The following is a 25,922-nucleotide window of genomic DNA, read 5'->3' on the forward strand; positions in this document are numbered from 1 at the left end:
AATTAAAAGGTCTGTTAAGGCCTTTAAATAGTCAATCAAATTAAATTTTTTTTGTCCATCCATGGCAGGCAGGTGAAAAGGCCAAGTGGCCTTTGCATGTTTTTGGAAACCTTGTCCACGGGCGGGATGAGGTTTCCAAAAGCTATTAATAATAAAATAAAAGTTTTAAAATTTAATTAAAAATATGTCCCTGCTCAAGTGACAGAGTCACATGATGGGACATGTTTTATTACATTTTTATTTTCTTCATTGTCTTTTTTAAAAAATGCTTCATCTCCCTGAGGCAGCTCCATGCCTCAGGGAGATTATTCAGCGCTTACTTGCACGCATGCACGAAGTTTGCACTTGACCCGTTCGTCCTCCTCCCCCCATCCGGAGCATGGTGAAACAATGGTCCGGTGCCGATCGCGGGTGGGGGTCGACTTCCCGACCGCCCTCCCCCCCACCCACCAAGGGCAAAATTCTGCCCATTATCTGCCCATATAACCTGCCCTTAGTGCGCTGTTCACCAGAAATGCATGCAATGCCCAAAGAACAATGATATTGCTAGTACTGCATGCATAACTGGCTACCATGTAGTGAGTCACAGGCATTCCAGTGCTGGTAGATTTGAGAGTTCTCAGTGATTAATCTGGGATTTTCCGGCCCTTCCCGCTGGTGGGATCTTTCGGTCCCGCCAAAGTCAATGGACTTTTGGCTGGCTTGCCACATCCGCCATAGGGGAACCCGTGGTGAAGGCACCAGGAAATTTAGCTCAAAGCTCAACTTCAAATTATCCATTATTTTGACTTCAATGATTTTCAATCAATAGGAATAGACTTTCTATCTAGCCTAAAATAAATTGTTTCAATTTATGACTAAGCATCATTGAGATAAATCCCAGTAATTGATTAGACTCGCTGATAACAGCATCACATTAACTGATAGCACCCATAACTTAAATTGTTGAGATCTTTTCTAAATGCTATCAATCTTCCCTATCTTAGTCACCTGGCAACATAGTTTGATAACTTTAGGAAATTTTCTAATATTATTGTAGAAGCATTTTCTGTGTCTCTTTATAATAACTTAGGTGATGGAGTGTCACACTGTTACACTCCTATTATCTATGTAAGGAGCTAAAATATTTCTTTGGATTCCTTGTGCTGTCAATCACAACCTGCCCTCTCCTACCTTCTAAAATATTCCCTTGTTAATTTTAGCTGTTTTTTGTATAACTTCCAGTCTTCATTACAATTTGAATCCTATTTTTAAAAAATAATCATTCTTAGTCTATAGCCAATTTTGTTTAAGTCCCAGGCAGTCTAGTGCTGATATATATTCAAATACTTACTTGCTTTAATGATGGATATGTGCCTAAGTACCTAGTGGTTTAGTGGAAATTTCTTCTAAATTAGCTTGAAAGAACTTACAAAATCTTAACTTTCCATTTAACATTTGAGATTCTGAATCTGGAATCCATATTTTTGCAAATAATTTATTTTACTGAATTTTATGCTCATCAAGGTGACAGATATTTGTATAAGCACTTGGTACATTTTCCCATTGCCAACATTGAGCACTTTCATGCTAAATGTAGCTTCAACTCTGCTTAACGCTTTGAAGAGTTCTCACTTCATTTCCCACAGTAGGCATCCTGTGCTCTCTCTAACAGATTGCGAATTCAGTGCCAAATTGAGAGCAATTTGTGATCAAGGCCCATGAAAACTCAGAAGTGAGTTTAAATTATTCAGACTCATTTTGCAAAGAACCCTGATAACCAGGAGGGAGAGGAGACTTTTATCCCGTCACTTGGGGAAAATAAAAGGCCAGAGTGCTAACACACTGTATTGCATACACCCCTGGCTTTCAATGCAATTTATAATGCAAATACCTTCCCACTGTTCCATTTGATATGCATTACAGTGCTTGTTGTTATCACAGAAACCATATAAAATTCTTTGACATGCCTCACATTTTAACACCTCTCAATGTATAATTCCAAAAAAACTGTTAGAGAGAATTTATTGGATATTTAAATACATATATTTGTATTTGGACACATTTTTTTAACCAAACCTTTTATATGTAAAGAGGAAATGGCTTTGCATCCAAGATCTACACACTCCATAACCTCCACTGAATGAAAGCATTTAAGTCTTGTGTTTAACCAGTCCTCTCGGAAACTGGAAATGGATCACAATTCATTGAATATCTGAGGAAACCAAATACAGCTGAGAATGAAAGGCTTTCACTTAAGAGGAGGAAGGGCCTCGTAACTGGGGAACAGCTGTAACTAAGGCAAAAAAAAATTATTGTCCCAATTATTTTATTCTTTATACGAAAGGCTATCGTAAATCGTTTTAAGCAATATCACTGCCAAAGTAATGTAATGAATTAAGTTCTAGTTAATAATACTTGAATGCATATCCAGTTGTTTGTTTTTAAATTGGACTGGCTATTGTTTTGTCCTATTTGATGGTAGCATGCATTTTTGTAAAGAATGATATTACCTTTAGCAGGAATGAAATGCAGGCAGCTGAAAGTTGACACTTTATAAATTTTTCATTGGCTGCAGATGGGATAGGCAGCAAGCCAGCTGGTCAGTTAAACATAGATAAATAAATAGAACTTTAGTGCATTATAAAGTAACTAAAGGCAATAAACTTAAAGATAGAAGAGGTGTCTTGAAATTATTTATAAAATATAGAACAAGCAAAGAGAATTAAATAGTAATAGATAAGCTCTTTTAATATGAACGATACTTTAATAAGCCCAAATGTTAAAATTTATTACCTCCATTTCTCGGCAGTGTTTATACTGGCATTCATCCTGAAAAAGAATCCAAAAATGTGCAATGTGGAATGCACTTATTCAGGATGAGAATTTTTATTCTTGCTGTGTAGTCTCAGGGTAGATTTTTCACAACTATAGGAAATCAATTAAGTTTTGATTTTCAGCAAAGTCCAAAAACATAAAGCCACATCATCTGGTTTTCCATTCTTTTTTTCCTAAGGAAACTATATCCCGTTAAAGTAAAAAAAATCTTTGAAACTAATTGTTGCTACTCATGTGATTTTATATTTCTAAGCAGTTTAAGAGGTATTATTCTAAATATATAAGGTAATTTCTTCTAGATGGACAATGAAGCACTGTGCTGGGGTGCTCTTGATTTCTGTATCAACATAGGGACAATAAAGCTTTGCAAAAGGCAAGTGAAATCACCTAAATGTAATTATTAGATACCAGTTTTACAAAAAAATGGTTGTGGTCAGTTTGGACATTGTGATATTAATGTTATGCTTACTTGAATTTCCTGTATGTTAGTGTGACAACCTTTTAGTAACAAAAGCCACAAATTTATTTACTATGTAGGCCATTAGGAATGAGCAACTGAATGAGGATAAATGCTATGGTAATTTTTCTTTAGATTGTATAATGAATAATTCTGTTCACTCATAGGCTATGAGAAGAAAATCTAGCATTATTTTTAATTTGTTCATGGGATGTGAGCATTGCTTGCAAGGTTAACATTTATTGCCCATCCCTAATTGGCCTTGAGAAGGTGGTGGTGAACTGCCACTTCTTGAGCTATTGCAGCCCATGTGATAAAGGTACACCAAACAGTGCTGATAGGGAGGGAGTTTCATGATTTTAACCCAGTGACAGTGAAGGAAGGACAATATAGTTCCGAGTCAGGATGGTGTGTGACTTGGAGGGGGACTTGCAGGTGGTGGTGTTCCCATGTGTCAGCTACCCTTGTTCTTCAGGTTGGTAGAGATCATGGGTTTGGAAGGTGCTGCCAAATAAGCCTTGGCTTGTTGTGGGTGAGTCCAGAACTAGAGGCCACTGTTTTAAATTTTTTTTCCCTCAGAGGGTTGTGCGATTTTGGAACTCTCTCCCTCAGAAGGTGGTGGAGGTGGGGTCATTGAATATTTTTAAGGCAGAGGTAGATAGACTCTTGTTAGGTAAGGGAATCAAAGGTTATCGGGGTAGATGGGAATGTGGAATTCGAAACACAAGCAGATCATCCATGATCTTATTGAGGGGCCAAATGGTCTACATCTGTTCCTATTTCTTAAGTTCTTAAATTCTTATTCCTGACCTCGTTACATCCTTGGTTCAAGCATGGACAAAAGAGGTGAACTCCCGAGGTGAGGTGAGAGTGACTGCCCTTGACATCAAGGCAGCATTTGACAGAGTGTGGCATCAAGGAGCCCTAGCAAAACTGGAGTCAGTGGGAATCAGGGGGGTAAACTCTCTGTTGGTTGGAGTCATACCTAGCACAAAGGAAGATGGTTGTGGTTGTTGGAGGTCAGTCATCTCAGCTCCAGGACATCACTGCAGGAGTCCCTCAGGGTAGTGTCCTAGGCCCAACCATTGTCAGCTGCTTCATCAATGACCTTCCTTCCATCATAAGGTCAGAAGTGGGGATGTTCGCTGATGATTGCACAACGTTCAGCATCATTTGCGACTCCTCAGATACTGAAGCAGTCCATGTCCAAATGCAGCAAGACCTGGACAATATCCAGGCTTGGTCTGACAAGTGGCAAGTAACATTCGCGCCACACAAGTGTCAGGCAATGACCATCTCCAACAAGAGAAAATCCAACCATCGCCCCTTGATGTTCAGTGGCATTACCATCACTGAATCCCCCACTATCAACACCCTGGTGGTTGTCATTGACCAGAAGCTGAACTGGAGTAGCCATATAAATACTGTGGCTACAAGAGCAGGTCAGAGGCCAGGAATTGTGCGACAAATAACTCACCCCCTGGCTCCCCAAAGCCTGTCTGCCATCTACAAGGTGCAAGTCAGGAATGTGATGGAATACTCCCCACTTGCCTGGATGAGTGCAGCTCCTACAACACTGAAGAAGCTGGGCACTGTCTAGGACAAAGCTTGATTGGCACTACATCCACAAACATCCACTCCCTTCACCATCGATGCACAGTAGCAGCAGTGTGTACCATCTACAAGATGCACTGCAGGAATTCACCAAGGCTCCTTAGACAGCACCTTCCAAACCCATGACCACTACCACCTAGAAGGACAAGGGCAGCAGATAGATGGGAACACCACCACCTGGAAGTTCCCCTCCAAGTCACTCACCATCTTGACTTGGAAATATATCGCCGTTCCTTCACTGTCGCTGGGTCAAAATCCTGGAACTCCCTTCCTAACAGCACTGTGGGTGTACCTCTACTACATGGACTGCAGCAGTTCAAGAATGCAGCTCACCACCACCTTCTCAAGGGCAACTAGGGATGGGCAGTAAATACTGGCCCAGCCAGCGAAGCCCACATCTCCTGAATGAATAAAAAAATGTTGTAAAAACCCAACTGGTTCACTAATGTCCTTACCCAGCCTGGCCTACACGTGATTCCAGATCGACTGTAATGTGGTTTACTCTTAACTGCCCTCTGAAATGGCCCAGCAAAGCACTCAGTTCAAGGGCAATTAGGAATGGGCAATGAATGCTGGCCTTACAGTGACACCCACATCCCAAGGAGGTTATATGAAAAAATGTGACAGGGCTGCAGAACTTTGATCTGATCCACTGGTTGTGAGATTTCTTAGCTCTGTCTATAGCCTGTTGCTTCTACCTTCCACCTTCCACTGTTTAGCATGCATGTAGTCCTGTACGTAGTTTTGCCGCATTATGACCTCATTTTTAGGAATATTGGTGTAGTTCCTTGCATTCTCTCCTAGTCTCCGCATTGAATCATGGTCTGCCAGCTAGATGGTAATGGTAGGTTAAGGGTTATGCCAGGCCATGAGGCCACAGATTGTGGTTGAATACAATTCTGCTGCTGTTGATAGCCCAAATCACCAAGAGCAGCCAGCGTCTTCTCACCTGGATTTCAAGTTTTGTGCCCTTGTTTGGATAAGGCTTTTAATGATGTCTGGAACCAAATGACCCTGGAGGTACCTAAACTGATAATTGGTAAACAGCTAATTGGGTTGTTGGTAAGCACCATTTGATAGCATTGTTGACAACTTCCATGACTTTGCAGATGATGATTATTAGAAGTTAGCAGATTGGACAGGTGGGTTGGATTTGTCCTGCTTTTTTAGACTGAGCATAACCTGGACAATTTTCAAGTAGATGCCAGTATTTGTAGCAGTAATAGAGTAGCTTGGCTAGGATTATGGCTAGCCCTGGAGCACAGGTGTTCAAAAGTATAACTGGACCATCTGGGCCGTTTGCCTTTCCTGTACCAGAATATTCAGCCATTTCTTGCTGTCAGGTGGAGCGAATCGAAATTTCTGTGGATTGTAGATGTAGATTTTGCTATTTGATATGTATTATATCTTGCAGTGTAGCTTTACTGGATCAGCACTTCATTTTTAGGTATACCTAGGGTGGACCTTTCCCAAATTTGCACTAAATGCGGTAGCGGGCGGGCCTGCCGACGACGATGGCGGGTTTTCACATCGTATCGTCCCGAGCCCGCCTCATTATTTATGCACTCCCACGAAACACGCCGCCGTTACCATGGTGGGTGGGCTCCTCATTCGCCAGCCCGCTATCACCTTGCTGTTGCATCATGCCGGGCACCACGTTTAAAGGCTAGCCGCAAGCACAGCGCTCATCGCTTCCAGCTCACCACTGCTGCCTGAGAGACATGGGCCTCAAAGGCAAGAAGACTGCAGCCCCCTGGTTTAATGACAGGTCCCTTGAGCAACTGCTGGATGCTGTGGCGGCCCGCTGGGATGTCCTGTACCCCCGCTCTGGCCGCAGGATGGACAGCAACGTGACCAATCTGGCTTGGGAGGCGGTGGCAATGGTGGTCAGCACCAACGCCCTTCAGAAGAGGACAGCTACCTAGTGCCGCAAGAGGATGAAAGATCTCTTCTGTTCCGCCAGGGTAAGTCACTCTTTTCATTGCTCTCAATTGTCGTGAAACTATTAATGTATATAATATTATTGGAAAATATGTTTCTTTTAAAATAGAGATTTAATCTGTGGGTGTTTCCTAATTGTATTAAAGCCGGCTAGTCTGGGTGCTTTGATGTGTATTAGTTTTGAGATATAAGAGAGGTAGAGTGCATTTGCATTTTTTGAATAGAACATTCAAGAAGTGGGGTGAAATTTGGCACCTAGCTAGCAGAGACCAAGCAATATGTTTATATTACTAATAAAATTGGTACTATGAAAGGGGTTTTATTGTTGGAAGAGGCTGGTAATACAATTAGAATTTACTTTCAATGAGCTGTGCTAACTATAACTTCAGCAGTTTTGTGTGTGCAGAGCAGAGGCAATGTAACATCAAAGCCTGTAAGCCTACCACTGTGTCTGCAAGGAATCAAGGTGAAAGGAATCTCATTTTGAATTTGTAAGGTGAAAATTCTTTGCCTGGTGTCTGCTTAAAAATCTATGGGTTGCTATCGCCTTAATGGAGAATAGTTTGGGAATTTGTTAAAAGTTATGATAGTAATTTGTAGCCATTTGTATATATTTAATTTGTGAAAATTAATAAAACGTTTCCTTCAGCCTAATATAAAATCTCTCAGGAACTGATGGCCTGATTCCTAAATTTAGAGTTGCATCTCAAACATACCACTTAAAAATATAGGTTGTGACAGTTGTTTAAAGATTCCCTCTGGGATTTTTAAATAACTCAGCTTTACCGAAAGGCTGTCTCATAACACAATGCACACACTCACAAACCCAGCACACATACACAGGGCCCTCACTCACTGCCAGTTCAAGGGACATCACCATTCTCTCACGCTCTCTCACGCTCACCTTCATTATCCTCATCCTATCCATGGGACCACTCACCATCTGCACAGGCCAGGCACATTTACCATCTGGCCCGGCAGGCGTCTGCTTACACTTTCTCCATCACTATCCATGCAGGACAAGCTGGCACACAACGAGAGAGAGGTCACAGACTGGTGGTGGATTGCCCGTAATCAGGGTCCTCACGGGCTTTGAAAACAGAGCCATTCAGCTGGGCGGTGAGGATCTGGACCAATCTGTGCTGACAGTGAGGTCAGCGGTGCTCTACCAAGTGAGGATCCAGGAGTGCAACATCCATCAGACAACCATGCAGTGATGTGTCATCTTTCACAGGCCACTGCCATGCTCTAATTATCTCTCCTTGCTTTCGCAGGCACATCTGCCAAATAGCGACAGAGTCCATGACCCAGGGCCTCCAATCAAGCCCCGAAGAAACCTTTGAAGAGGAACCAGGAGGCACCTTCCCTGAAGTCCCATCACAGCGCTCACCCACACCTTCCACCAGCACAGAGACACACACCTCGGTGGGACACAGCTTTAGAATAGCCCCGGGATCACAATTTGGTGAGCACATCGCACCGTCTGATCCACAGCAGGCGGCAGCAGGGACTTCTCAGGTGTCTGGCACTGGAACCTGGAAGACTCCAGGGACTTATGACCGACTGAGGATGTAGGCTTCGTGCACACTTCCTGGAAACCATGCGCACATCTGCAGGATGTGTTTCTGGTGGTTGCACACCAGCTGCACATTCAGTGAATGGAAGCCCTTGCGGTTGATGTAGTCCACCGTGTGTTGCGACAGAGATCTGAGCGTCACACGAGTGCAGTCAATCGCACCCTGCACCTGTGGGAAACCCGAGATCTGGGCGAATCAAATCGCAGTTGCGTCCTGGCTGTTCTGGTCCCAGGCGAAATGCACAAAGTTGTGTGCCCTCGCAAATATGGCAACCATGACCTCATGGATGTATTTGTGGGTGGAGGCTTCAGAGATTCCACAGAGTTCACCTGTGGAGCCCTGAAAGGAGCCATTGGCACAGAAATTGAGTGCCGTGGTCACTTTCACAGCCACTGGCAGTAGATGCCCTCCGTGTCCCCATGGCACCAAATCCTGCAGTAAGCAGCAGATGTGAGCAACCAGTTCCCTAGACATTTGCAGTCTTTGGTGACACTGGTTCTCGATAATCTGCACGAATGAAAGGCGGCATCTACAGACCCTGGGCGTCGCAAGGCGCTGCCCCTTCTTCTTGGGGTTACTGCTCCTGCCTCTGTGCAGCCAGGAGCCTCAGTCGCTCCATCTTCATCGCAATTTGTAGGCCATTATGCATACAGCTGGTTCACCAGGCTCCATGATCCTGATGTACTCCTCCTGCAGGATGATAGAGAGAGACACATTGTTAGCATGGGTGTACTAAGAAACTATCCTGGTTAAGTGTGATGGCCCCTTAACGCTCCCCTGTAGAGCGCTGGCCAGAGATTAGTGCGCTTCATGGCTGCTCTGTTAGCTTGAACCATGGGGAAGACTGGTCCAAGCCTGGATGCTGACATTGCAAGGAGCTGTGAGCGCCTCCAGCAGTGACGGCTACATGGCCAGCTTCAGTGAAGAGATTGCACTACGTGTGCAGTTCAACTGCTTTGCAGTCCACAAAAGTGCTCATGAACTTGCAGTCTGTGCCGGCCGGGGGGTGGGGTGGGTTGGGGAGGTGGGGGGGCGCAGGGGAGCTCTGAAGAACATGGTGGAATTTTGATGCCTCTCTGTTGCTTGACTTGGCAGATAAACTAGGATTATGTCAATAAAAACAAAAAACTGTGGATGCTGGAAATCCAAAACAGAAACAGAAATACCTGGAAAAACTCAGCAGGTCTGGCAGCACTGGTGGAGAAGGGCACAGTTGACGTTTCGAGTCCTCATGACCCTTCAACAGAACTAAGAAAAAATAGGAAAGGGGTGAAATATAAGCTGGTTTAAGGGGGGCGGTTTGGGACAAGCAGCCAGTGATAGGTGGAGATAACCAAAAGCTGTCACAGACAAAAGAACAAAGAGGTGTTGAAGGTGGTGCTATTATCTAAAGGAATGTGCTAATTAAGAGTAGAAGACAGGACAGATAAGGTACAGATAGCTCTAGTGGGGGTGGGGGAATACTAAAAGGTAGAAATAAACAATGGGTGCAAATACATTTAAAAATAATGGAAATAGGTGGGAAAAGAAAAATCTATATAAATTATTGGAAAAAACAAAAAGGAGGGGGAAGAAATGGGAAGGGGGTGGGGATGGAGGAGAGAGTTCAAGATCTAAAATTGTTGAACTCAATATTCAAATTGAGACAGAGAGGTCAAGGAAGGGAAGAGAAGTGTCAGAGATACTTCTCTGACACTTCCCTGACACTTCCCTTCCCTTCCTTGACCTCTCTGTCTCAATTTCTGGTGATAGACTGTCCACCAATATCCATTACAAGCCTACCGACTCCCACAGCTACCTCAACTACAGCTCCTCACACCCCGCTTCCTGTAAGGACTCCATCCCATTCTCTCAGTTCCTTCGCCTCCGTCGCATCTGTTCTGATGATGCTACTTTCAAAAGCAGTTCCTCTGACATGTTCTCCTTCTTCCTTAACCGAGGTTTTCCACCCGCGGTAGTTGACAGCGCCCTCAACCGTGTCCGGCCCTTCTCCCGCGCATCCGCCCTCATGCCTTCTCCTCTCTCCCAGAAACATGATAGGGTCCCCCTTGTCCTCACTTATCACCCCACCAGCCTCCGCATTCAAAGGATCATCCTCCGCCATTTCTGCCAACTCCAGCATGATGCCACCACCAAACACATCTTCCCTTCAACCCCATGTGGCATTCCGCAGGGATCGTTCCCTCCATGACACCCTGGTCCACTCCTCCATCACCCCCTACTCCTCAACCCCCTCCCACGGCACCTCCCCATGTAAACGCAGAAGATGCAATATCTGCCCCTTCACTTCCTCTCTCCTCACCATCCAAGGGCCCAAACACTCCTTTCAAGTGAAGCAGCATTTCACTTGCACTTCCCTCAACTTAGTCTACTGCATTTGTTGCTCCCAATGCGGTCTCCTCTACATTGGAGAGACCAAACGCAGAATGGGTGACCGCTTTGCAGAACACCTTCGGTCTGTCCGCAAGCATGACCCAGACCTCCCTGTCGCTTGCCATTTTAACATTCCACCCTGCTCTCCTGCCCACACATCTGTCCTTGGCTTGCTGCATTGTTCCAGTGAAGCTCAACGCAAACTGGAGGAACAGCACCACATCTTCCGACTAGGCACTTTACAGCCTTCCGGACTGAATATTAAGTTCAACAATTTTAGATCATGAACTTTCTCCTCCATCCCCACCCCCTTCCTTTTTGTTTTTTCCAATAACTTATATAGATTTTTCTTTTCCCACCTATTTCCATTATTTTTAAATGTATTTGCACCCATATGATGCAATGGGCCTGGTCCCCTGCAGTCCTCCGACTGCGGGCGCCATGGGCACTCTCTGTCTCTGCCAGCTCCTCCAGCAAGTGTGAAGTGCCATCACCAGTGTGCCCTGGGACAGTAGCCGTTGTTCTAATTCCCTTCAAGATGCTAGTATCTGCGCTGGTGCCTGCCTCGCAGAAATGGTGTGACGCTGGTGAGACTTCAGGCCCTTCAGGTGTGAGAGGGGGCATTTGCAGCTCCTCCTCCCGGCCGTGCTCTGAAGATGCTGAAAGGAAGAACAAGGCTTGCAGATCAGTTAGCATGCAGACAATGACAAAGTTCACCCCTGTCCTCCCAGCTCATTATGCGCTCAACCTCACATAACCAATGGTCCAGCAATGTTGCAACAATAACTAATTTAACAATCATCATTGCTATGGCCGTTGGGAGGACAATGACCTCACTGTTGGGCATAAATACCTGGCCGTGGCACCCCAGCCTCACCGACACCAGTAGACCTGGGTGCCTGTCGCCTCTCCAGCTCAAGGGCCTCCTGCTCGAAGCGGCTTAGTATGGAGAGCTGTTCCTGGCCGCCTCAAGTCCTCACACGCTGTGTTCTGCGCATTCTTCTCTTGATAAAGAGAGAAGAGCATTGATTAGGGCAAATTGCACATGGACTCTGTTCACACACGGCACACCCCAACCAGACTGGGACTTATCAGGCCCCAGTGCCTCCTCACCATGCTGCAGCTGATCACACAGACAAAGATGCTAGGCCTGCTCCCCACCCCCCCACCGCCCCCTTGGACACATGCTGCCTACATCACATTAGGAACCACAAGGTATTTCCTCCCGTACCAAGGAGGCGCAAGCACGTGCAGCATAGAGGGCAGCAGATGGTTTGTTGCCACGCCACCTTGAAGCTCCCCTTCTACCATCTCATCACCCTGACTAGGACATGTCCTGGAGTTCTGACTCTGCGCCTAGGTGCAGCTCCTCCAGGTTGCCCCCAAACCAGTCATGTGGGACTCAGATCAACACATGCTGCAGGGGAAACCTCATCTCCTCATGACCCACTCAGGCTGACCTCAGCATGGGCGCTATCTGCTTGCCCACCCAGCAAAGGAAAAATGCCGTCAATGATTCAATGTAGTCACGACACTGAGACTTGGGGGGGTGGGAGGGAGCCACAGGGGGTAAGCCGACCTGCTGGGTTAAATGCCCAATGCCAACATGGTGCTCACCCTGCCAGAGCGCAACAATTCGTTGAAGCGCTTGCGGCACTGGGTCCAGGTGCGCCGCACCACGTCACGGGAGCTCACCACCTCCGCCACCTCCTCCTAGGCACGTTTCATCATGTGGGGGGGCCTCCTCCTCCCTGGGGGACCAACACCTCCCGCTGTGCTGCCACCTCCTCGAGGAGGGCAGCAAGGCAGTCATCGGAAAAACGAAGGGCACACTCCAGCCAGGCCTGCCCGGCAGGCCTACCCTCCAGCCTGGCTTGCTCACCCGAACCCCTCTGCTGTGGCCTAGCACTGGCCATTGTGAGCAACCTACAAAAGGCTGCCAGGCCTTCTTTTAAACAGACTGCCGGGTCGCCATTGGATCCAGCGGTCTGTGCACGCCCGCCGCCGCCCGCACACTCCCACTATTCTCGGGAGTTGGGAAATACGCTGGGCAGGCCTTAATTGGCTCGCCCGCGTAAAATGGCGACGCGGACCCAATCGCAGGTGGTGATCGGGTCCATGCCCGCCCGCTCCCGCTCCCCCCCCCCGCCCCCCCCCTGCCCGCCGCCCCCCCCACCCCCTCCCTCCCCACCGCCAGATGGAAAATTCTGCCCCAAGTGTTCTTTCTGTTATTCCTTATGGTGGATCAATACAACTGCGAATACACTAACCTTTGTGAAAAACTACATACTATTTCAAACCAAATGTACTTTATCCCTTTTGACAGGAAAAAACAACCGCAATTTTTTAATTATGTAGGAACCATTTGCTGAATGCCTGCTTCATGTGTCAGTGTCTTGTGATAATGTTGTAGAATCTCATGTCCTCATTTCAGTCTGAAAGCACAGCATTCAATCATTCAGAATGTATTTTTACACTCTCCCACGAGTAATTGAAGAATTAGAATAACAGCTTGCAATTATACAGAGCAACCAACATTGGAAAGAGGTATTAAAGTGCTTCATAGATCTGAGCATGAAATGGACACCAGGCAAAAGGAATAAGAATTGTTAGAAATAGAGTTACAATGCAGGGCCAAAAGAACAGAAGAAATAAATGTTCAGAAAGCTTCTGTAGGCTGGTAGAGTGGATGTAAGGAAAAGAGATTTTGAGAGGGGTTTCTAGAGCTGTAGTGGCTGTATGAACAACCAATAATACACATCAGTGTACTCTCGATCATCAGTAAAATGATGGAAGGGGTCATCAACAGTGCTATAAAGCAGCACTTGCCTAGCAATAACCTGCTCACTGATGTGCAGTTTGAGTTCTGCCAAGGTCACTCAGCTCCTGACTTCGTTATAGCCTTGGTTCAAACATGGACAAAAGAGTTGGACTCCGGAGGTGAGGTGAGAGTGACTGCCCTTAACATCAAGGCAGCATTTGACCAAGTGTGGTATCAAGGAGCCCCAGCAAAACTGGAGTCAATGCAAATCAGGGGGAAAACTCTCCGCTGGTTGGAGTCATACCTAGCACAAAGGAAGACGGTTGTGTTTGTTGGAGGTCAATCATCTCAGCTCCAAGACATCACTGCAGGAATTCCTCAGGGTAGTGTCCTAGGCCCAATCATCTTCAGGTGCTTCATCAATGACCTTCCTTCCATCATAAGATCAGAAGTGGGGATGTTCCCTGACGATTGCACAATGTTCAGCACCAATTGTGACTCCTCAGATACTAAAGCTGTCTATGTCCAAATGCAGCAAGACCTGGACAATATCCAGGCTTGGACTGACAAGTGACAAGTAACATTTGTGCAACAGAAAAAGACCATCTCCAACAGGAGAGAATCTAACCATCTCTCCTTGACATTCAATGGCATTACCATCGCTGAATCCCCCACTATCAACATTCTAGGGGTTATCATTGACCAGAAATTGAACTGGACTACCATATAAATACTGGGGCTACAAGAGCAGGTCAGAGGCTAGGAATCCTGCAGTGAGTAACTCACCTCCTGACTCCCCAAAGCCTGTCTGCCATGTACAAGGTACAGTCAGGAGTGTGATAGAACACTCTCCACTTACCTGGGTGAGTGCAGCTCCAACAACACTTGAGAAGCTTGACACCATCCAGGACAAAGCAGCCCGCTTGATCAGCACTCCATTCACAAACATTCACTCCCTCCACCACCAACGCACAGTGGCAGCAGTGTGCACCATCTACAAGATGCACTGCAGGAACTCACCAAGGCTCCTTAGGCAGTATCTTCCAAACCTACGACCACTACCATCTAGGACAAGAGCAGCAGACACATGAGAACACCACCAGCTGGAAGTTCCCCTCTAAGCCACTCACCATCCTGACTTGAAAATGTATTGCTATTCCTTCCAGGTTGCTAGGTCAAAATCCTGGAACTCCCTCCCTAACAGTGCTGTGAGTGTACCTACACAACATGGATTGCAATGGTTAAAGGCAGCTCAACACCACCTTCTCAAGGGCAATCAAGGATGGGCAATAAATGTTGGCTTAGCCAGTGATGCCCACATCCTATGAATGAATAAGAAAAAAATGGAGGAGCGGCTACTGAACCTAGGCTGAGAAAGAACCAGCTGAATTGGGGGATAGGCTAAGATGGGTTGGTGATGATAGCCACACCTTCACAACAGTAATTTAGGAGAAGGGTCTGATGGAATGTGAAACCAGAAAGAATAACCTCAATGGGGTGTGTGTGGGGGAGGGGAAGTGTTGATGAGTGGGAAATAATTGTAATCAGTTAGCCAAGCCTCAGGAAGGCCTCAAAGGCTGAATAAAAACAGAAAATCTGAAGAAGAATCAGATGGACTTGAAATGTTGAGTGGGACTTTCCGTACCCGCTGGCATTGGGCGTGCTTGGCGGCGTGAGCAGATAATATTGCGGGAAGGTCAGTAACCTGTTTCATCACGTCGTGAAACCAGTTTGCGATCGTCCACTCAGCTCGTCGATGGTGGGCCACGTCCCCCACCATCAGACGTCGGGAACCTCACCGTAATACATCTGCATATCAGTATAAGTCCAGCCTGCCGGAATCTTTCCCCCTCAGCTGGATCGTTCATCCATGTTGGCATGATACATGCCGGTGCTGAACACATCTTGACAAGTGTGACGTGCAGAAGTCGGGACTTAACGCCAGGGCCTTGCTCACATCATGGACATCCGAGGAGCAGAAGATGCTGGAGGCTGACAGCAATGGCACACTGAAGGAACTCCCATGGCATGCTGGGTGGATTCCCATGGACATGGCTCTGTTGCGAAGCAGCCCATGGAAGTTGGAAAGTCATCGTTGAGGGTCTTCTCACAATGGATGATGGTCGAGAGGGTGGAGAGGAAGGTCCAGCTGTGTTTGGGAGAGAAAGATGTACAGGAGCGTTGGAAAGGAAGGCCTAGGATTGACTGGGGGAGCAAGAGGTGTCAGGATGGGGTGAGGTTAGCAGGGGGCGGAATGAAGGTGTCAGGATGGGGTGAGGTTGGGATGGGGTAATGAAGGTGTCAGGATTGGGTGAGGCTGGGAGCGGGGGAATGAAGGTGTCAGGAAAGGGGGAGATTGGGAAGGAGTATTGGGGGTGGAGGCATTAACAGGGGAGAAGAGGGCAACTGAGGAGATAGGTGTAAGAGTGGGGCGGGGGTGGAAGGTGTAAGGAAAGGAGTTTGGAGGAGGGAAGGAGTATGGAGAGGGAAGGGAGTCCAGGGGGAAGAAGGAGTATGGAGATGGGAGAGGATCCGTGGGGAGGATGGGGTGCGAAGAGGGGAGGGAGTAAGGCTGGAGGAAGAAGTAAGAGTGGATGAAGGAGTCGGAAAGGGGGAAGGACTAAAGGTGGCAGAAAAAGTAAGGGTGTCTGAAGGAGTCAGGAACAGGAAAGGACTGAGCAGGGGTGGAGTTAGGGGTGGGAAGGCTAAGTGGGGGAGTACAGGGTGCAGGGGGGGAAGAGGTTCCAAAGGGGGAAAGGGACAGGAGAGGGGAAAGGGTCCAGAGGGGGGAATATCCAGGTGAATGTGCAAGGGAGGGCTCTGATTAGTCCATGACTGCCTCCTGGGGAGAGAACTGAGAGAGGGCGTGGAACGAGGGAATGGTGAGAATGACCAAGGGCAGAGTGAGGTGGGAGGGTAGGTGTTTGATGGTAGCTGTAGAAGGGATGGCGAGGGTGGTTGGTGGGGATTCAGAGGCAGATATGGACCCTGGGGGCAGAAAGGAGGAGGTCGGGGAGGTGAATGTGGTTGGGGTGGGATTTTTGGGAAGGAAGGGAACGTGCACGTTCACCTGGACATCCCCGAAGGAAAAGAGTTGTGGCTGGTAGGTCATGGAGGGCAGGTGGAAGGTGATAGCAGGGGTTCAACAGTGATGGGGGAAAGGAACTGGGTGACTGGGACAGGGGAGAAGAAGGGGAGCGCACGATAAACCGAATCAGGACCATGCTGTCTAAATGGAAAGTGAAATGACAATCATGGTGGGCGAGATCAGGTGCTGCATGGGAGTATAATCATTGGTTGGGCAAAGATGCAGGTCAGCTCAGATGGACAACTGAAAGCAAACCCCATCAGGCAACATTGAAAATGCTCAGGAGATTGAGGTGAGTGTGATACATGAAGGATCCACTTGCGTGGGAGAGTGCTTGCATGAGGCTCCGAGAGGCCCGGCCACACACACACACACTTCTCCCTCCAGAATCACTCGTTGGTCAGCTGCTCCCTTTCCAGTGATAGAAGATGAGGTTGAGAGGCTCACAGGCAAAGGGGACTCGAAGGGAGAGGACAGCCTCTCAGATTCCTGAGTGGATGAAACCGGGTGTCCAACTGGCACTCCTCCTCCCTTCAGGTGCCCGGAGACCCTGGCCTGACTCCTAGAGTGGAAGGAGCGCCTGGAGGGATATCGAAGTGCCCCGTTTTCCTCTTGTGTTGCCACTATAGGAACTCACCCACGGTTCCCGCGATGCAGTGCAGGCCTGCGCACACCTCTGCGTTCTGCTGGACCAGTGTCTCCATGGTGTCTGCATTCCAACAATGGGGACCTCCATACATGCACATGTGGGCACCACTTCATCAGAGAGCAGGCAGCTGCACTCCTCTGACTCACGTGCCACTCTGTTGAGGGTTTCCAACAGCTCTGCATGATGTTCCCACGCCTTCTGCTGACTCTCCAGGATCAGTTGGAAGGCCAAATCCAGAGGCTTGTCACCTGACTTGGATCAGACAGATGCCTCTACCCCAACAGTCCCCCAAGTGTCCCGGAGCTCTGCCAAACCTGCCTCTTCCTACTACAGACATCTGTCTGTGTGGCCACCACCAGATTGTGAACCCGAGCCTGCTCTAGATCTAGGTCCCACCGAGGTGTGTGTCTCTGCACTGGTGCAGGTTATGTGCAAGCGCTGTGATGAGTTTTCCAGGCTGCTTATTTCCAGCTCTTCAATGGAGGTGGTGTCCTCTTGGCTGGAGTTGAGGTCCTGAATGGAGCTGAGGGACTGGTTGGCTGAGGGTGTCGGTCGCTTGGCAGAGCTCCCTGTGATCTGAAGTAGAGATAATTACTGCATGTCAGCAGAGTCAAACGCAGGAGAGAGAGCACTCACATTTGTGTTGAGAGAGGGATGATGTGGTCCAGGATCCTCACGATGGTGTTCGTCACTGACCTCACCAACACCGTATGTCCTCACCAGTCAACGCGATGGCACACTCCTCAAAGTGAGCGAGTGGCCTAATGTGGACCACTCCATCCCCAGTCTGGGACCTCTCCCTGCTGACGAGAGCAGGCTTCTCCTGCATGGAAACAGATGGAAAGAGTGTGAGCAGGACACTTGGCACTGCGTGGAATGTTTGTGTGGTGAGTAGAGCCATGGACAGGATGAGGACGCAACCTCGAGAGGGTATGAGCCTGATGGAGATTTGAGGGTGTGTGTGAGAGTTAGTGGGGTTGTCCCTTGATGAGTGAGATCCCTGTGGATGTGTGATGGGTTTGTCAGTGTGTGAGTTGTGAGTGATGAGAAGAGTGAATTACCTTGGCAGAACGGATGAGACCATTCACCCTGTAGTGGCACGGGGTGGCTGCCCTCTTTTGACCACCACCACTGCCACCGCCTCCCAAGCTGGATTAATGATGCTGCTGCCCATCCTGTGGCCAGAGCAGGGGTAGAGGACATCATGGCAGACCTCCACGGCATTCAAAAGGCGCTCAAGGGATGTGTCACTGAAACGGGGAGGGCTGCAGTCTTTTTGCTTTTTGGGGTCACCCTGTCTTCCATGCGGCAGTCCTGGACTGGAAGCTCTGAGAGATGTGCGCGCAGCTGCACTTTAAATGTGGCACCCCGTGTGATGAAGCAATGAGGTAATGGCGTCGCGGGCGAATGAGAGCCCGCCCGCCAGGGAAACGGTGTGTTTCCTGGGAATGCATAATTAATGCGGCGCTTTGGGATGATATGGCGTGAGAAGCCGCCATTGTCGTTTTACCCACCTGCTACTGCAATTGGTGCAAATCTGGGACGATTCCACCTGTTAACTCTGTTTCTCTCTCCACAGATGCTGCCAGACCTGCTGAGTTTTTCCTGCATTTTCCGTTCTTATTTCAGATTTCCAGCATCCACAATATTTTGCTTTTATCTTAAATGTTGAATGTTCCTCTGCATGGAGGTCATGTATGGTAAGGAGATTATGATTAACTCAATCAAAATATTTTGAAAAGTAGCATGAAAGGAGATTCTATATGATGATAAAGATTGTAAGAAAATATGGTTATCATTAAGCAAACATACACAAAAATTTCAATAACCTACAAATATCAATCGAAAAGAACACTGGATTGAAAAGCCCTGTATCATTACAGGGCAGACTTGTGATGGGGGTGGCATTGTATGATATAAATTTCAGCTCTTTTAAAATTTGTATAAGTGGATATTGATTTTCAATGGTTATTTTAGAAGTGTTCATTTTGTTTATGATTTTTATTATCATATGGATGCACATTGTGACATTGCAAAGGGTAGAAAACTTAGCAAAACAGTTATGCAAGATTAAAAATAAGTTTGGGATATTTAAGTTTGAAATAAGATTTAGCAAGCACATAGGTGTTATTGCAATGATGTAAATAACAGTCTCAAAACTGACTGAAAAAGAAGATAGATTTCAACATACTTTCTACTAATTCTTACTCCTGTGGCTCTTTGCAAGACCACTGGAATGTAACAGAACAGCAGTCATCATGTTTTATCTTGACTTTGCTTATATCTAGGGAAGGAGATCACTGCGGAAAGCTTCATGGAAAAGCTGGATAATGGAGCACTTCTCTGTCAGCTGGCACAAACATTACAAGAAAAGTTCAAAGAAAACAATAGTGAAAACAAAGCTTCCAAGGTAAGCCTGATACCAGAGTTCATAGTCAGTACTGTACTACAAATGATGGTGACATCTTATTAATGTTTAACCTTCAACCATACAAAAATGAAATTATGACGATTTTCATCATTATCATTATCACAATGTAAATTTGGGAACATGTTTCCAGATAACTTTTTTTAAACCTGGACTTCTATGAAGTTTCAGCTATATATCATTGTGGAAATAAGACATCCACACCCAAAACTACTATTGATATTTGTAAGCATTTGAAATCCTTTGTGGAGAATTTTAATTAGTAAATAATTATTACAAAAAAAAAACCAAGAATGTAATATACAAGTGTGTCAACTGCCAGGAATCCCAAATCCAATGCATTAAGATCACATTAAAGTTTGCTTCCGCTTATTCTGGATTCTCAAAAATAGGAGCACTTGCAGAACCAAATAGGGCAAAGACACCTGTCATTTATGGGGATCGGGAGTTCCTTTCTGATTTTCCAGTATGAGTGAGATTTAAGGACATAAGATAATTGGTTATTGCAAATGATGCCATTGAAACACATTGCTATACATCAAGCTGGCAATTGATGTCAAAATGCTTTATCAAAACCATTCTTATACCAATCACACAAATTTTATGTATATTCCATCCAGAGAAATCTGCCAGTACAGAAAGGCTGCAAAGATGCCGGTACTATGGAAGATCGAAGATTATAAAATGGTTTCTGAGTCGCTCCTGATCACTCCCGACATGGCCACCATGGCACACAATGTTTGTAAGCATAAGTGTGCCATGCATGCGCTGGAAACAGAATGGAAGGGTTGTGATACTAGTCAGCGCCTAATGCTGATATGGTGCCCGAGCTGCCATTTTGGACTTCTCTTAAACACTCTCAGCTGCATGACAGACCCGCCCCATTGGTGTTATTTAAAAGAATCACCATGGGACTTTCAAATGAGGTGCTTTTGACCTATTGTTGCTGCAGAGTGAGTGGAAAAAAGTGTTCCGTGTTGGAAGAGTTTTGAAAAGTTGTTGGAGGCAGAGAGGAATGGTGCTTGACTTTTCCAAGGAGCTCTGAAGAGTTTGAAGGCCTGTCAACAGGAAGCTTGTTATTACTAATGGGAGCTATTGTTGGGTGCAAGTTCTCTTACTTTTGAGAATCCAGAATAAACAATACCAAATTTTAATGTGGTTTTTGATTTAGTATTGGATTTGGAATTCCTGGCAGTTTAGACACTTGCAGGTACAGTTTGAAAATTCATGTGCCATACACCTTTCTCTTTCTACTCCTAAATCAATGCAACTGGTTCCTCTTCGCACTTGAAAAGGCAGAGAGATGGAGCATAGCCAGCAGAGAGGGGAAGGTGTGCACACAGGAAAGTGGAAGAGGGTGCTCAATAGAAGACCATACTTACCTAGGGCCTTCATGGAGCACAGTTCCTACCTCTGTCTCAGTCAGAAGCAATGTCTGAGGTGGTCATAACTCATCAAGGAGATAGTCACTGAACGGTGCTACTTCCTCCAACCAGAACACCAGAACTGCAGCCGTATAGCAGGGTGAGGATGGCTGTTCCAGTGGCCATGAAGATTGTCATTACCCTCAATCTCTTTGCAAGCGCATCCTTCCAGGTGGGAGACAGTGACATTACCAACTTATCACAGTTCTTTGCTACATCAGGGCAGTAACAAGGGCCCTGCATACCAGGAGAGGGAACTAAATAGCCTTCTGTTTAACCAGAGAGAAGCAGGAAGAACAGCCACATGGCTTTTCCAACGTAGCAGGAGTCCCAGTGTTGAAGGGAGGCATTGACCACACTTGTGTGTCTGTGCAGGTGCCACATATTAACAGGCAGATGTACTGCAATTACAAGGGGTACCAGCCCCTTAATATCAGTTAGTGTGTGACTGTGTACAGAACATCGTGTTGATTAATGCCCACTGTATTGGCAGGAGTCACACCGCTTTGGTCATGCACTAGTCAGCCATTCCTGTCATATCTGAGTCATCATAATAAACTAGAGACTGGCTGCTTGGTGACAAAGGCTACCCACTCTACACATGACTCCCCTCCATTACTTGATCACATGTGGAGAAAGTGCATACAATGAGAGCCATCTGCCCAGGAATATCATGGAGCATACCAGTGGAGCTCCGGAACAATGATTCCACTGCCTGGAACACTTGGAGGTAGCCCTGCAGTATTCACAGAGCGCGTCTCCAAACTCATAGTGGTCTGCATCATCCTCCACAACTTGGCTCTCATGATTGTGCAGTTTTGCCACCAGGCCTTTGATGGGGACCTCAAGATGAGGGTAAGAGGAGAGGAGAAGGAAGGAAGAAGGCACCTGGGACCCCTTTTCTCTGGGCAGGTCCTTCATGATCTGCAACTCAGACTCTGGCACCTTTAAAATTTCTTTCCCGCATCACTGCTACCCCACAATTCTCCAGACCAGGCCTGTGTGATCGGGTAGGAGGGTGCGCCCTCCTGCCTCCCTCCGATCATGTCCTTCCTTCCTGCCCGGAGGCCAATTTTGGCCTCATCCTGCCACCACTAGTACTAAATCAGTGGCAGGCAGGGAACTTGGCATCTGAGGAGACCACCTAGTGAACCTAGTTGGGTTTGTCAGTGGCCTACCAGGGGGCTGGAGGGTCCCTCATTCACAGGCACTCTGTCCCTGATCTCGGGGCCTTACATTGGGATGAGGTGGCCTTGCAGGAAGCCAGTCCCTGCCCTTGTTTCCAACCCCTGCCACCCCTCACCAGTGAACCCCTTCCCGTGGCCCCATCCCGCCCACATCACTTCTATATGGGGATCCACTGGCGATCCTCATGGTAGGTCCCACTGTAGTACCGTCAGTGGGCATCGCTCCTGGTAGTGCTGCTAGTACTGGAGAGTAGCGACCTCTGATCGGTAGCTCTCAGGGACGGAATGTCCGCCCCACTGGGGCTTAATTTGATGGAAGGCCCAATGCTGCCCAGGCAAGTGCTTGATTATCTCGGAATAGCATTGGGCCTCCCAGAGAAGAGCGTCGCAGGGCTCCTACCAATTCTCCAATGAGATGCTTGTCACCGCATTAAATTCTGTCCTGTGATGCAATGGAAGTTGAGAAATCAGCAACGAGACATTGAGTCATGGCTTGTTCCACATGTATTATCATGGAGTTGGACACCACTTCCACTCTGTAAAACATGGGTTTCAAGATCTGCATGAAGCCCTGTGTCAGGTAAGAGCTGGACTTCTTCATGCTTCTTGGCAGTGAAGACAGGCTGTTTACCATCTCAGTACACATGCCCATCAGCATTCTCCAGCTCACTGCTCATCAAAGTCCTCATCTGAGCCCTGTGCAGCAGAACTCATCTGTGATCTTGCCTCCAGGGGACCTGGCACTGGTACTATCTTTTCCCCCTGGCCTGGACCCAGCTGACCTGTGCCCAGTGTCTGACCATGTACTGATCTTTCCCCTATGTGCCAGTATCTGAACTGGTGTGCTTCTTCATCAATTGTCTGCTTTTGCTCGGGCCTTCGTATTGAGGCTGAACTGTCAGGCTGCACTGTCAGGCGGTACCTGAAAGCAGAAATGTAAAACAGGGGGGTTGGGATGGAGGAAGCAGGGTTGGGTCGAAAGCAAGAGGCCTATGGTCACACCAGCTGTGACTTGTCCTTCATGCCAGATAGCAGGATAAGGGTGAGGATAGATTTGAGAAGGTGCATAATGCCAGAAAACCCTGTTATTGTGGATGTTCTCAGCCTCAGTCAATAATTGCCAGCTCAATAATTTGCAGCACCGTCTCCTGCAGAGAGCTCAGGAGAAGCAGGCATATTTGTCCCTTGCTGGTTCTTGGCTATTTCCTTTTCTTATGTGTGACTTTGTCCTGCAAGAGAGGGAAAAGTGTCAGTGAGTGTGTTGTAATAAAGCTGGTATTACTTGGAAATTATGGAGTGTGGATGTGAGGCTGGCAGCATTAGTAATTGTGAAGATAAGGTGGAGCATCTGAATGTTAGGCATGAGACCCAATTGTTGACTGTGTGAAGAGGGGTGTAGCTCATTGAGCAGTGAATGAGTGAGTGATTAGAATATGGTATTTGAGGATGCAATCACTGACCTAGATCACTCCTGTGAGTTCTTTGAACTTCTGGCACTGCAGCCAGGCCCTTGGGGCCAGGCTGCATGAATTGACCTCTGTGGCTATCTGCTCTCATTCCCTTCATTACATATGCCTGGATGGTCCCCTGGCCCTCTGTGGAAGCATCAACACTGTCCCCCTTTCAATCTCCTGGACAAAGGTTTGCATCAGTGAACCTGGAAGTCCTCTCTTCCCTACCAAACGCAACGCAATCATTAGGCATCAAGATCATTGGCATCAAAAATGAAAATTAGACATCAATAGTCATTATTGGAGCCACCCCACATACTCACCCATGCCCTACCCACTCAGCCACCACTCATTCACTCACACCTTCCCTCCCCACTCAGCCCCCACTCACTCACTCACGCCTTCTCTCTCCACTCTGCCCCCAGTCACTCACTTCTTCCCTTCATACTCAGCTCCCACTCACTCACTCATGCCTTCCTTCCCCACTCAGCCCTCTTTCACTCACTCATGCCCTCCCTTCCCAATCAGCTCCCACTCACTCACTCATGTCTTCCTTCCCCACTCAGCCCCAACTAACTCACTCATCTCCTTCTGCTTCACCACCCTCCACCATCTGGGATTTCTCCACCTTGCCTGAATGTGGGAGAGCTCCCACCCCTTCCACCCCACCAACACCCTGGCTCTAATCGCTACCCAGGCCTTGAATTGAAGCCTCTGTGGCCTTGCTCTCCCCTCTGGTCCTGCATTCTCCGCCCTGCCTTGGACTGTATTCTCCCACCCAACCTCAGAACTCTGTTTTCCCCACCAGCCTCGGACCCACGTTATATTCCTGCTCTTGTTCCTGCGCTCCCTAACCTGCCATCGTCTCGCGCTCTCTCCACAGCCTTGGATCTGCGTTCTCCCCAGCCTTGGTCCCGTATTCTGTCCCCCACACCCCCCAACCTCAGACCCGCGTTCTCTCACCTGCCTCGGATTCGCCTTCTCTCCCTGGCTTTGGGCCTGCTCTCTTCCTGGCCTTGGATCCGTATACTCTCCCCAGCCTGGGACCTGCTCTCTCTCCAACTTTGGACCGACGTGTGACACGCTTGCTCTCTGACCTCGGACCCACGCTCTCCTCAGCCTTGGACCCCTTTCTCCTCCCTGGCTTTGGACCTGCTCTCTCTCCTCGGCCTTGAACCCATGTTCCCTCCCCAGCCTCAGACCTGCATTCTCCCTCCGGCCTCGGACACACATCCTCTCCCGACCTCGCTTTCTCCCTGGCCTCAGACCTGTGTTCTCTCCATGGATCTGGACTTGTATTGTCTTTCCAGCTTTGAACCCACTCTCCCCCTGGCCTCCGGCAGGTGCTCTGTCCCCGGCCTTGGACCTGTGTTCTCCTCCCGGCATTGTACCCATGTTCTCCCCTGATCTCAGACCCACGTTTGCTCCCTGGCCTCGGACCCAGGCTCTCTCAATGGCCTTGGAACCCTGTTTCCATCCCCCCCTCCCCCGGCCTGGGACCAGCGTTATATCGTAATATTCCTGGCCTCGGTCCTACCTCTGTACCTGGCTGCGCTACCGTGCTCTCTCCCCAGCCTCGGACTCGCATTCTCCCCGGCCTCGGCCTGTATTATCTCCCCGGCCTTGGAACTTTGTTCTTGCTACCTTCTGGCCTCAGACCCGCATTCTCCCCGGCCTCAGCCCTGCATCTTCATCCCAGCCTTCGGCCCATGTTCTCCACAGTCTCAGTCTTGCATTCTCCACCAGGCCTTGGAGCTGTGTTCTTGCCCCGTCTAGCCTCGGACTCACATTCTCCCTGGTCTCGGCCTGCATTCTCCCCATAGCCTTGGGCCCGCGTACTTCCAGGCCTTGGTCTTGCATTCTGCCATCCCCCCTACCCACCCAGGCCTTGGGCCCATGTTCTCCCCCCTTCCCCCTCCTTGGTCTGGGATCCACATTCTCCCCAGTCTTGGCCTTGCATTCTTTATCCGTTTTACAACAGACTTTCCTTTCCTAATAGCGGTGAACGCTGAGACATTACCTGCCATTTTGGGCCACAATGCCCTGCAATGTCCAGTGATCTCATTTGCGCCAAAATCTGGAAATTGCGGTGTGTCTCAGTGGGTTTTGGACGAGGCAGTCTACAGAATGCACGCATAAACTGCATCAACTGGTA

The 25,922-nt window shown here is 47.8% G+C and overlaps 1 protein-coding gene across 4 annotated transcripts in view; it reads left to right on the top strand.

The window, feature by feature from the left end:
- The window catches only part of gas2a (growth arrest-specific 2a), a 234,078-nt gene that overhangs the window by 35,529 nt on the left and 172,627 nt on the right, over positions 1-25,922 (top strand). For all 4 annotated transcript variants that reach the window (XM_078549532.1, XM_078549531.1, XM_078549534.1 and 1 more), the window contains one exon: positions 19,566-19,687. In XM_078549532.1, coding sequence (XP_078405658.1) covers positions 19,566-19,687 — 122 coding nt within the window. The remainder of the gene's footprint in view (positions 1-19,565; positions 19,688-25,922) is intronic.

This window comes from Cetorhinus maximus, chromosome 9, assembly GCF_964194155.1.
Source record: "Cetorhinus maximus chromosome 9, sCetMax3.hap1.1, whole genome shotgun sequence".
NCBI classification, from domain to species: Eukaryota; Metazoa; Chordata; class Chondrichthyes; order Lamniformes; family Cetorhinidae; genus Cetorhinus; species Cetorhinus maximus.